This window comes from Trichoplusia ni, chromosome 20 (genome assembly GCF_003590095.1).
Source record: "Trichoplusia ni isolate ovarian cell line Hi5 chromosome 20, tn1, whole genome shotgun sequence".
Lineage (NCBI taxonomy): Eukaryota > Metazoa > Arthropoda > Insecta > Lepidoptera > Noctuidae > Trichoplusia > Trichoplusia ni.
This window is the reverse complement of record NC_039497.1, coordinates 588,864-601,341: the sequence shown is the minus strand read 5'-3', so window position 1 is coordinate 601,341 and position 12,478 is coordinate 588,864. Positions and strand designations below refer to the sequence as shown.

The 12,478-nt window shown below is 35.8% G+C and overlaps 2 protein-coding genes across 2 annotated transcripts; one reads left to right on the top strand and one right to left on the bottom strand.

The window, feature by feature from the left end:
* Positions 1 to 1,335: 1,335 nt before the first annotated feature.
* Positions 1,336 to 3,833, bottom strand: LOC113503825. Its single transcript, XM_026885923.1, has 4 exons — positions 3,583 to 3,833; positions 2,950 to 3,165; positions 2,138 to 2,273; positions 1,336 to 1,494 (listed from the first exon to the last, which is right to left on the bottom strand). The coding sequence occupies exons 1-4, from the start codon at positions 3,679 to 3,681 to the stop codon at positions 1,379 to 1,381; spliced, it is 567 nt and encodes a 188-aa protein (XP_026741724.1). The 5' UTR covers positions 3,682 to 3,833; the 3' UTR covers positions 1,336 to 1,378.
* Positions 3,834 to 6,256: 2,423 nt separating this feature from the next.
* On the top strand, positions 6,257 to 12,420 carry LOC113503826. Its single transcript, XM_026885924.1, has 4 exons — positions 6,257 to 6,465; positions 9,522 to 9,695; positions 11,670 to 11,826; positions 12,194 to 12,420. Exons 1-4 carry the CDS (start codon positions 6,379 to 6,381, stop codon positions 12,352 to 12,354), a joined length of 579 nt encoding a protein of 192 aa, XP_026741725.1. The 5' UTR covers positions 6,257 to 6,378; the 3' UTR covers positions 12,355 to 12,420.
* Positions 12,421 to 12,478: the final 58 nt, after the last annotated feature.

Sequence of the window (12,478 nt, the reverse complement as noted above, 5' to 3'; positions counted from 1 at the left end):
TGGTAGTTTGGAGATATTATAAATCCTGGCCTCAATAGTATTAGAATGCCGGTATAGTCGTATTTTTTAAAATATTCAAGTTTCCTTTACACAGACACCAAGATTCAGGACCAGATCACACCACGCTCGTCCTATTTGAAGACCGAAACCGCAACACGTCGCTCTCAATGGGTTTGGCATAGTGACTATTACCCTATATAATTGGGCTATCCGAGTTACTATTCTAATTAATATTACCGTTTTGCCATGCAAATGAGTTCTAGGTGGAAAAAAGTGGGGGTATGTAAAATGGACGATGTCTGATTCTCAGACCTACCCAATAGGCACACAAATTTTCATGAGAATCGGTCGAGTCGTTTCGGAGGAAGGAATATATTGGACAAGCTGTTGCTCGCAGCTTTGGCCACCTGGATGCAGGTTGCAGCGAAAAACATACCTACCAGAAGAAAATCATGGTTTATACTTAACACAATTTATAATCAGTAATCCGGTCAGATAAATAGCTCTATAGACTAAGATAACATCTTATCCGCTATAAATATTTTTTACACCTATACTCGTAATTAGCGATCACAGCTAAGCCATTTTGATTGAAAAATCAGTTATGGAAGTACATGTAAATCATACACTTATTTTTTTTTATTTGGCTCGTACTGATGCACTGATTTTGTCCCTATGTAGCCTGTCGTGGCGGTATATGTATAGAGGCTCATCGTGCGAGTAGAGAGAAACACCAATTTTGTTTTGTTTTTTTCTTTCTCTGGGACTTTCACCGATTAAAACACTTCATGGAAGGGCTATTTTCAACGAGGCCTCTCCGTTTTCCCCGATTTTAAGAAAGCTCGGGTTTCTTCCCTTAAAAGTAATAAGTAAAATACCACACGAATTACTCTCTCGTATTTATCGGGGTTTCCTGACTAGTTTCGGACCCAACCGGAGTCCTTAATCATGAGCTGCCGCGGCGGGGTCATTCTCAATATACTTGCTATCAAAATACCACACGAAACTTAAATTCTGAATAACGAGTTACATATTATGTTTAATATTCTTCCAATATATCAAATTCTCGTATCACGGTGAACGAAATTCAACTCCTGCGAAACGGCTCGACCAAACCTTATGAAATGTTGTGTGCATAAAGTGTAAGTCTGATAACACGACAAGATCTTCTTTTCATAGCTCTATTTTTTGATATTCCCTTAATCTGGTCTGGCAAAACCGCTTGCTGGGTCAGCAATGATTCAATTTAAAGCTTGGGAACTATAACAGCCGTCTAATAAACCACTGAGATCCTCAGCTAGAGCAAAAATGGGCTGAAATAAAAGAGCGTTTATACGAAGCATTTATTTTCGATTCTGCCAAACGTAACACATTGTATTCAACACGAACAACAGGTTGTAGGGTCTGTCGATCGATTGTCTTGCTTTGCTGCTTTCTCTTCCACTATATCGACATAGTAACTGTACACAACGATGAACGCGTAAAATTCCAAAACTGCAAGAAAAGAAAATAAGGTGAAGTCACAATCTGTCAGACTTATGTACGCTACCGACAAAGCTCATACAAAACAATGTTTTACCATCGGTATAACAATACCGCAGAATATAAAAGTATCTTATCTTAATCCGGTACCAATAGTAAAGATCGTTTTACTGATTTTTTAGAATTCCTTAAAATAAATTTATGATGAAAGGCAATTCGTTACTACATTCCGCTTGACCATGATAAAATTACGCTCTATCGGGAGGCTTGAAAGTATTGCCAACTAGTCCGGTGGAACAGGTAAAGCCTGTGTCAGGCCCAGTGCAAAAAAAACCTGTCTATTGAGTTGGACTCGCAAAACTGAAGATGTCGTCCTAATAGCCTAAGTAAAAACAAAGCCTTTGCTACGGTAAAAATAATTGTTGTTATTTTGGCAACAGATATACATTTTCGTACAAGTTTCAACTGCCTAGCAATGACAGTTCAACAGATGCAACCTACGGACGGATAGACGGAAAGACAGCGGTGCCTCAGTAAATATAGTATTCCGTTCCTACGCTTTGGATGCGAAAGCCTTAAAACGACACGCACACATAAGGGCGATATTTGTTTCTTTTCCTTTTCATCATTCTAGTAGATTAACCATTTTACTTACTGACAATCATGAGAAACACCAAGTACCATCCAATGAGGTAGTTGTGCGTCAGACACAACACCACTAGAACAACAATTTCGGCCAGCCACGTGCAAAACCTGCATACTAAATACTGTTCGATACGCCCTGGCGAGTCCTGAAATATTGAAAAAGGGTACAAATTCATTTTTAGAATATTTTGTCGTCGTTTTACATTTTCTTCTAGACTTGGTCAAAGACGGTGACCGGAGCTCAAATTTAGTGATGAACAATGTCCATGTAGATTTGAAGATTGATATAAATTCAGCGCACATCAGAAATGTGAATTTCATATGAAAAATCATTACGACTAATGTAAACACAGCAATAATGACACATCAGTTGCGACACATCCAAAACGAAGCATCCACACATCCGGCATCCATCCGTCATCCATTCGGAATATCCATTACGACACATACATCCTGAGACGAACCCAAATGTATTTTATTCTTAAAATTACAAAAAAAAAGTGTTTTTCTAATGTCCGCGGGTTAAAGAATTTAGACTAAGTATTAGTACTACATATCGCCAATCAAGTCTTCATTGATAAGATAATTAATCTTAACATACAAAACCTTTGAACGTAGGTACACAAGTACCTAGTATCAGTAAGTAGTACATTGATAATCTTGTATAAAACCGCACCTGTTTTAGGTACCTGAAAAAAACTACACAGTCAAGAAGAGGGCCAATTTTGATAGCTTCCCCGCTTCCAACGCTATTCACAATTCAAACTATAAATAAGTTAGCTAACAATTTGTAAAACGATAATGAAAAAATAGAATACGTACATAATACAATCCCATGCCTAAATAAATGGTGAATATTGTGAGAAAGCTTTCTGTGACAATCATTATTAAATAAGAGACGAACGCGAAGAAATAGTTGTCGTCCGTGGTAGGTAACCCTGGTTTCTCTGGGTAGATTGCCCCGAGGGGCGGCGGCCGGGGCAAGAATGTTTCTATGGCTGTGATCATACACCATACCAAGAAGAATAGCGCACGAAGCTGTGGACAAAATGGACTCATTAATACAAGTTTAAGGTCTTAATCCGTACCCATTGCGCTCCTGGCTAAACTCTGGTAAACTTGCAGAAGATATCAAAAAGCCCGATCACTTCCACATTCTATAATTTTGCCAATACTACCTTTAACGGAAATACTTTTTGGGTTCCAAAATTGTTGTTGTTGTGATCTACTATCGATTTGGAGAAAATAATTCATCATCATCATTATCTGATAATCGTAACATTGGAAGGTTTTTCTCGCCAAAGTAATTTAGCTTAATATAGGTTGATATCATGGCATAAGACGGCTCACGGAGTTGAGTGTGGAACTGTGTTCGCGCATACCTACAGGAACAACAAAATCTCGCATTGATGTCTAATTCAATCTCTTTTTAAAAAGGCATTTCGCAATACTTACCAAAGTCCATAACAAAATGATTATACATCCACATCTTAAAGAATATAATAGTAAAAACGATACTACAGTGGGCAAAGTCACGTTGATGTTAGTACACATTTTGTACGAAGTTGATCCTATTTAGGCTTCAGTAAGTACAATAATATTTTGAAATCTAGTTTGTCCATCGGAAATAGATTTGATTTTTGACACCGACAATTAACGAATGTTCGTTGTGGGATACTCCTGTCTATAAGTATTTCTTTTTTCGTTGGGACATAGATTCTACAGAATTTTAATGTTATTTTCAAAGCTGTGAAGTGTTCTGGACTCCTTGGTGTTGTTTTATTATTTAAAGTTGATTGCAACAAATTTATTCGAATAAAATAAGGATATGCTTCCAAAAAATCCGGAGCAGACTAGCTGCAGAAATGTTATAACATTAGCAACAGATATAGCTTACATCTCTTCAATCTAACGAAGTCTCAATTGCGAATCCGGGTCGGATCAAGAATTGTTTCTGAGGTAGAGACATTAGTTTTCGGCAAGAGTTCAATACATTGAATCGATTTGATAACCGACAAAATAAATGTATCTTGTCCTCAGGCTTTGGGTTTTCTGCTCAAAAACTCTCTGTTATACTTTAGCTGAGAGTCAGGACGTTAACAAATCTGAAAGAACATAAAGCTGTTATTGTTGCGCCTTTTTCCTCACCCAGATATATTTTATGCAAGCAGTTATTAATTTTTTTAAAGTAGGTATCGATCGGCGAGTTAATAAACAATGATTCATACTTACATCCAATGTAATAATTTGCGACGTTTGTATTTAAAGTTATCTCACCGCATCCGATGTTGATAGGGCGCATAATGTTTAAATAGAATCGCAAAAGCTTCTGTTCCGTGGAAAATGATAAGTAATTTAAAAATAAACATGTTTTTGTTTTTAAACATATAGGTATTCCAAAAATTTTGCATATATGTTACTTTTTACTGAGAAGAGCAGGAACATCTAGCCAGAGTCGCACGGAGCATTCGCGAGTGATCCCGTGCCTCTGAATAAGGCAGTTGAAGGGGTCCCTTTGTGTCTTTAGTCGGTCAGACTCTCACGCGTGGGTTGAAGTCACCAGCGATTCACCAAGGGCAAAAAAAAAACACTCGCGTACCACGCTCGTATAGGAAGACTATTGAATCTTCTGTTGGTTTACATTTTAAATTCTAATCAATGGCTCCATAATTGCTGTTTTGATGCATATCTGTGAAGTTGTTCATTCGTTCATTAGATCTTGAAGAAACTTCTTTTTAAATACTAGATGATCGTAGAAAACTAGATACTGCAACTACGATTGTTTTTAACTCGCCGTAATTACTTCAATGTTTGCCACAAATATTTATTTGTATCTAGTCCTGTATTAAGTACGTGGTGTGAAATAAAGAATATTTTATCCATCCTTTTATTTCTAAACGTGTTATAAATGGTACATACAGATCCATTTATAAGTATGCATACTCTTACTTCAGTCTTATACCGTTGTAAATATTCCCCATATACTAAAACACATGTTTTTACGGGAATTTACATTAAATTCCCAACACAACATGATAAAAACACTTCTATAAAATTAATCAGTTGCGATTGCTTGAACAGTAATTTGCCATAACACGGGAATACTCGTAAAAAATACGCCTTCCTAGTGACATCCCCGATGGTGTAAACAAAAGGAAGTCGAAATACATTGCAGGTTTTGTTTCTAACGATCATTGGAGCTTTTGAATAAAAACAGCAATGTATGTGTATGTAACGATTTTTGTTACCTATCATGATTTTCCAGGAGGTCAATTAGTTCAACATTATCAGTAAAGCGCTTGTAAATATTATTACGCACGTTGTGATATTTTGGACTTTACTGCGTTGAGATAAAGTTGAAATTAGTCTCGATTTTTTATTCTGGAGTCTCCATACATATGCAGTTAAAGTTGGATCTGAATCAGTATTGGGTATGTGACATTTATGATTTTAGTGGACGTAAAAAATTATTTACTTTTCTTGACTCATTATACTTATAGCTTTCCTTGCCTATTGGCTAAAAAACGGAATGGTTGTCACATCAAATTTATGTCTGATCCTATTAATCGTTGACAACCCTGTTTCTTTGGTACTTTCTAATTGTACCGGAGACAAAATAAAAATTGAAATGAAAATTTCGACCCCCTATCCTTATTTTTTTGCAGTTTATTTTTCATTAGGTATCTGTCGTTGCATGACAGTTATTTTATTTTGATACCCAGACCTTACCCCTGTTTTAGACCCTGCAGAGCGCAGATAAGTAGAGTTATATGAAAAGCAAGTCTTCGTTAGGTTTACGTTATTAAATTCCATGATACTTGAAAGTCTATACTTTCATGGAATTTAATAACGTACTCGTAGATCAATATTAATGTGTGCGATTGCTTATTAGTTTAACATATAGTAAATATGATTAAAAAACTGCAACTTTTTGAAACCAAAAGTTTGAATGATAAAATTAAAATGTACATAATGCCAGCAAATATGTTTTAACCCGAAAGTTTTAAAGCGAACCATACTTTATCATTCCTGTATCTAACTGTCATATACTGCGTTACTGTTCCCAACAATCTACGTCTGTCGGACTGTAGGCAGACAAGTCCATTAGATAAATAAGCCGACAAATAGCTTGAATGACCAGTCAACACGACAACCGGGAGCAAAGCGCGCGTTCCTTTCAAAAACTCGTCGTTTCGTTTCAAAAACTTTGTGTTGTTTCTTCGTTTCAAAGACTTGTGTTTTGTTTCAAAAATGTATTGCGATTGGCCTACACTTGGAAGGTGCTGCTTCTGCATGCCTTTAAGGAGAGGTGTACTTACATTTGGATACATTAATCTTGTAAGTATTATTTGTAATCATTTCCTAGTGACGTCATTTATTTTCGGTGGTTTGGGACGAAGTGTTGTGTGACTAATGCTCCGATACCAGAATGTCTCTTTAATTCTGACCAACTTTAAAAAAGAAGAGATTTCTTATTTTGGCTAATTATGTTTCTCCAGTATTGTTTTGTTGTCTTTGTGACATTAGCTTAAGTACTTAAGTTTAATTTCATCATCATTTTGTTAATTCCTTTTATGTTTACTGAGGTAATTATATTTTGTACCTAATATATATTGTGCAGCTTTTTTCAAAGTTTCCAGACAGTCAGTGCCTCACAAAGACATATTTTCATTTGTTTTTAATCATTCAAAGTGAAAGTTTTCAGTCATTTAGTACATGAGACATAAAAAAAAAACATCAATTTACACAAACTTATGTCATACCTCTATGTTCAGTTAAATCTTGTTATTTGAGTACCTAAAGGTCAAGCGCGGTAATCTAGTTTACATCATCTCAATAAAAGTGCTGTAAGACGTTCAGCATTTTGTTATACTAGATGGCGCCACTGTCTGTATACAAAACAATAACTTTTCCTTCGAGGTGTTGGTTATCTTGTTCTGGTCAATGACAGAAGTGTCATTACGAATGATTAATAATTATTTGCCTTCCTTATTAACTTATTAGTAAACAAATATTTATATTTCTTTAATTAATACTTGGCTAAAAAATACAATGGTGGACTTAACGCCTGAGGCATTCTCTACCAGATAACCGTGAGGTGGAGGGAAAAAGTTGGTATTATTTATGAAACTTTGTCGATAAATAATAAATGTGATTAATAAGGCAAAACCTACATGTACGTAAATTAAGTATAAATAGCGAATAATAAAAAATAAACATACATAACTGTTTATGAAATTCGCTTGAGTTCATTTCTATTTCAAATACTTGCATCTATTTAAGTAGTTTCATTTTAGAGACATAATATATATGTAACAAAGACATTGTTAGGATTGCAAACAGTCAATTAATGTGATTAAGCTGAAGGATAGTTGTAATAAAGTGAAGTAGTAATGAACATAAATGTTCAACTCATTTCGCAGCCAATGTTCTGGTACCAACCGGAAGAATTAATTAATTCCGACGCATTTAATTTCTTCAATTATGTTGTAAAATGCTGACATAACTCATTGTTTTGAACTAAAAAAAATTGATCGTATAAATAAAGTTGTAATATTTGAAAAGAAAATGTATTTTTTCGCCATTATGTTTATATTCGTTTAAATCTAGCTATGAAATAGATTACTGGAATACTTGCAAAGACGTAGCCATGATCCAATATACCTAGAGGAGGCAAATAAAAGAAAAAACCTGGAATGTCGTGTTTTTTTTTAATATTGTAGTATATCACGTTATAAGTGGACGTTAGGTAATATTTAAAAACAAAATATAACAAACAGAATGCAACTTTAATCTGACAAATATTCTGCGCAAGTCTGCACTAAATCGCTATTATATGGCAGGAGTGAGCAGAGGACAACTGCCTCTCCCTGCCCGTATTTTCTTATGCCCATGAATACTTCGTGTTCTTAATTAATCAGTGACAGACCGTTTATAATTAATAGCTCTATTATTTATCATGTAAACACTGGTAGAACGTATCATGTAACTTCAGAACCTATAATTACGATACCGACAAAGTAAGAAGTGATTCTGTTTTCTAGAAGATAGAGGTTTCTATAGGAAATGTATAGTTAAATTATATTTTACCGTATAGTCTTAAATATTCCAAAATTTGTAGTGTTAAAAATACTTTTAATGCACGTTTAGCCGAGTGGTTAAGTGTTATCATGAAAACTTAACGTCGATACGAGTCGCGGGTTCTATCACCGCATAGGACGAGAATATTTGTGACCTAAGACCGCTTATTCTGAGTTTGGGTGTATTTTTCGAAATGTTTGTGAAATCCACTCAAAACAACCCTTAATGCGAGTCGTTAAAACGGAGACGATTTTTTTAAACATGTGTTTAATTAAATTATAAATAAAAATCTACTGTAGAATACTTAAAAAATAGGTATATATATTGCAGGCTAAAAAGCTGTGTCAGTATTCTATATTTTTAGAACAGATGCGTCACTTCCTGAATATAATATTTTATCAGTATCACCACATTGTTTCGCAACTTTGCCTGGGCGCCACGGTGCGCTGGAGCGCTTTAGATTAGCATACTACAATTACCTAAGCTTTGTAAAACTTAGACCTTTTGTAAAAAACAATATAGGCTGACAATCTAGCCCTTTTTTCGGACTGCAGAGCTAATGACTTGGGCGTGGGATAATTCGGGCTCTCGAGCGAAAACGCCCTAGACGTGGGGTCTGGGGCCAGAGTCGAACTTTACCGGAGCTAAAATTCAGTTAGTAATATGCGAATATTGAGCATTAGAATCTTTCGCTTTATAGTCAAATTACTTACTACCGCCTTATGATACAAGACATTGACGTAACTATTTCTTATTCTTCACTCCGAATGAGACTGGAAGTAATACCGTACCAAGTATTCCTACCCAGTGCTTGATATTGAGTCGTAATGGTCACAGAATGTTTCCTGGACTCCGACAATAAAAGACATGAGTCATCAAATTGTCCGAGTTCAGTATTCTTGTTTACAGAGTCATTATCAGTATTGTCATCCCAACATTGTCTACTATTTTCCTGGTACGGATTCATCCATTATTTCTATATTTTCTATCGTCTGGAAATGGATAGATTCTGCGTGTCTATATTGTTGACAGAAGAATAAGAGCTATTAGTCTTAGATGCATTTTGTAAATATTGTTTTAAGCTGGGTTAAAGGTCTCTTTAACCTCATTCCACACTTCTACTTCTATTTCTTTCCCTTGGTTTCTACCACATCCTCTTTCTCATCTGCTATTCTTGGTATTTTCAACAGGCCTCTTACCTAATTTGCCTTTTGATCTCTGATGCATCCAATCAGTAAACCCCTTTTCCTAGCCACTAGCCTTTTTTACCGCATAAACTGTACCTTTAAAAACAAACCTCATTTATTTTCCAGGTCTTCAGTGCGTTCATGATCGGAGTCTACAGTTATGCAGTCCACTCCAGCTTCGAGATGTTCGCTTTATACCACGGCACTAGTGTGGGCATCACGATACCAGAGGGCGTGTGTGTCGCCATCTACTGCATAGAATTTGTCTTCACTGTCGCCCTGCTGTATGGAGCACATATGGTAAATATATATACAACATTTTTTTTTGTTTTCAATTCAAAAGTTTTATTACAAGTTGGATGTCTTCCAGGCACTTTCAAAACGTTAGAATGATGACTCTAGTTGCACGGTTCCAAAGTGTCATTCTTATGGAGAAGAACCGGCAAGAAAGTATAAGTGACTCTTTTTTAAAAGAAATGTATATACAGTACAATTTATACAGAAATTTTATTTTGACATAAATGCCATAAAATTACTACGAATGTTTCTACATAGATTCGTTCTGTTTTTCTCTTTGATGGCTTACGTATGTTACTCTATTCGCAAAGCTTGTTAATCTTTACTGCTTTCGAAACCTACATTAATATTTAGTATTAATATTACTGCTTATTACTAGGCTGAGATGATGATGATGATGATGTGTGACCTGACAATCTTTTATACTTGATTGATTAATTAGTATTCATTAAAGTTGTGTGTTACATTTCCAAGAAACTGATAATCTGATATTAAGGGCAACATGAACATCAACGGGAGTTAAGAGTATTCGGGGTTATCTATCTTACTTATCTGACTATTGACTACCTCATAACGTAAACAAAGAGAACTTATCAATTTTCTTGAAATGAAAGAGAACAAGATATTTCCTGGACACAAAAAAGCTAAAGCGTTTTAGACAAGTACCTAGGTCTGGCGTAATATACAATGAGAAAGTTTGGGTGGAAGTCATAAATAGAGTAAGTAATGAGAGAAGAAATAAAAAATAAGAATACGGCTTAACGAACGCTGGGTTGTACCCATTTGGTTACCGCAAGAAGACTTAGTCAAATCATAACTGCAAATCTTTCTTTTCCAGTAACAATTCCTAAAATTGTTCCAGCTTAACGATTCCACAGTCAAATATTTAGGTGACCTCGATTCGTCCTCAGTGAAAGAGGTCGGAACTATGACCTCGGACTGTACTGGACAATGATGCTCAACAAACAACGGTTTGCAGAAAACCAATCCAGATAGACATAACTTTTTCTTCTTCTACAATATCGGCTACATATTTAACTGGTACAAAGTCAGCAAAAATATTTGAATGTCAAATGGAGTTAGTGATTTGTGATTAGAGAAGTTATATTCAAATCCTAACTGTATTTCAGTAATCCGCAGGTTTTGATGGAATACTCAAAAATTCTCAGCCCTCTTCTGCCCCAAATCCTTCCATGATTCTCTTTATTGGATCACATGGGACCAGCCCGCGCGGTAAGCGTTAACTCACATCGCTTTCTAGGCCGCTGACGGAAATAGGGATAGTTTGAATAATTTTTAATTAAAATCTGTGAGCCTGCTTCGAGAATTGTCTGAAAATATGTCTCAAAAAAAGGAACAAAAGAATAGGTCAATTGAATTTGTGCATTGTGCTATAAGAGCTATGGTGGATCCAAAATGCTCGTAAAGAAAACAAAAAAATCTTACAGTAGTCAGATGACAATCACTCCTACTTGGATAATAAGTACCTAGTTAGTATGTAAGGATCTCGTATACATATAGGACAATGTATAAAGAACTTTGAGCGTCTACTAGTTCTACTACAGTCGGTGACGTCAAAGCACGGAACGTAAATTGATAATGTGGAACAATTGCAAATGATAAGTGTCACGAAGCGTTGTAATGAACCAATTTACTTCACTGTGAACTTGGCAGTGAGAACTTCAAAGAATTTGTAAATGTCAATTCGTCAAACTTTCAGAGTTCATTTGGATTATTTTGGATAGACAGGAAAACAAAAGGGGCTGTTTAAAAAAATGGAATTTACAGCGAAATAACAGCCCCCGGCACAAAATTAGGGTTTCAAGGGTTGTGTTTTAGACACGTGGTAGCGTATCAAGCCAAGTTGCGGCTTTTTCCTATTTAGGACGTTACTGATACGAACATTGGGAGTCTCCAGAATTATAGATGGTCTTCGTTAACATTTAACTATGAGTTAATAATTCTTAATTATTCCAGAAACTAATGGAGTACGTCAAAGCTTACTACTACTTCGCTATTACAACAACAGTCGCAGCGATACTCATACAACTGATAGACTTCGCGGCAGCCTCCACCAGCCACCTCGGGTTGTACATGGTGTTTGAAACTATGCCGTTGATGTTGGCGGGAGCATGTAAGTGTGAACGTATTTATGTTGGAAACGATTACCTATAAACAAGAGTTGCGCGATTCATTTATGTGTATAGGGTATCTTTATTGTAGAATTAATGAATGATGTTTTAGATGATTTTGATGTTTGGTGTCATGATAAAGTCCTTTTCCTGACTACTGTAAGTAAGAATGTTAGCGGTCGTACTGTTTTGTTTGTCGGCACGTAGCTTTTGTAATCGACCACAGATTCCAAATTGGTGAACCAGTTGAGTCTTCCTTTCAAAGGAAAGTAGACGAAACAAATGATCTTTAAGAGACCAGCCGTTTAGAGTTATTTCAATAGGAACAATAATAAGTGGGAAGTACAAACGTTCAATTATTATTTCCAGGCATCCAACTCTACCTCATAATCTTGATAAGGAGTCTTTTAAAGAAGATGGAGGTGTCAGGCCCTCAGGGCTACGAGAACCAGCTCCAGCAGATCGTGTACGATGGGAAAGTGGAAACCAATGGAGTGTATGATACTACTGTGGTTCCAGTAGAACTATAGGCTTAGGATTAACCCAAATAATTAGCCAAAGAGACTAAATATTTGTATAACCTCTCGTTGCCAAAATCATTACGAACTTCGCTAGTTGTTTAAGGCGTTTATGTGTGAGTTGGTCGGCCATGTT

Coding starts and splice junctions, on each gene's coding strand:
- LOC113503825 (XM_026885923.1), bottom strand. CDS start 3,681: ATGTGTACTAACATCAACGTGACTTTGCCCACTGTAGTATCGTTTTTA. Junction 3,166..3,582: donor TCATTTTGTTATGGACTTTG/GTAAGTATTGCG, acceptor TTTTGTCCACAG/CTTCGTGCGCTATTCTTCTT. Junction 2,274..2,949: donor TAGGCATGGGATTGTATTAT/GTACGTATTCTA, acceptor TCAATATTTCAG/GACTCGCCAGGGCGTATCGA.
- LOC113503826 (XM_026885924.1), top strand. CDS start 6,379: ATGTATTGCGATTGGCCTACACTTGGAAGGTGCTGCTTCTGCATGCCT. Junction 9,696..11,669: donor TGCTGTATGGAGCACATATG/GTAAATATATAT, acceptor TAATTATTCCAG/AAACTAATGGAGTACGTCAA. Junction 11,827..12,193: donor GTTGATGTTGGCGGGAGCAT/GTAAGTGTGAAC, acceptor TATTATTTCCAG/GCATCCAACTCTACCTCATA.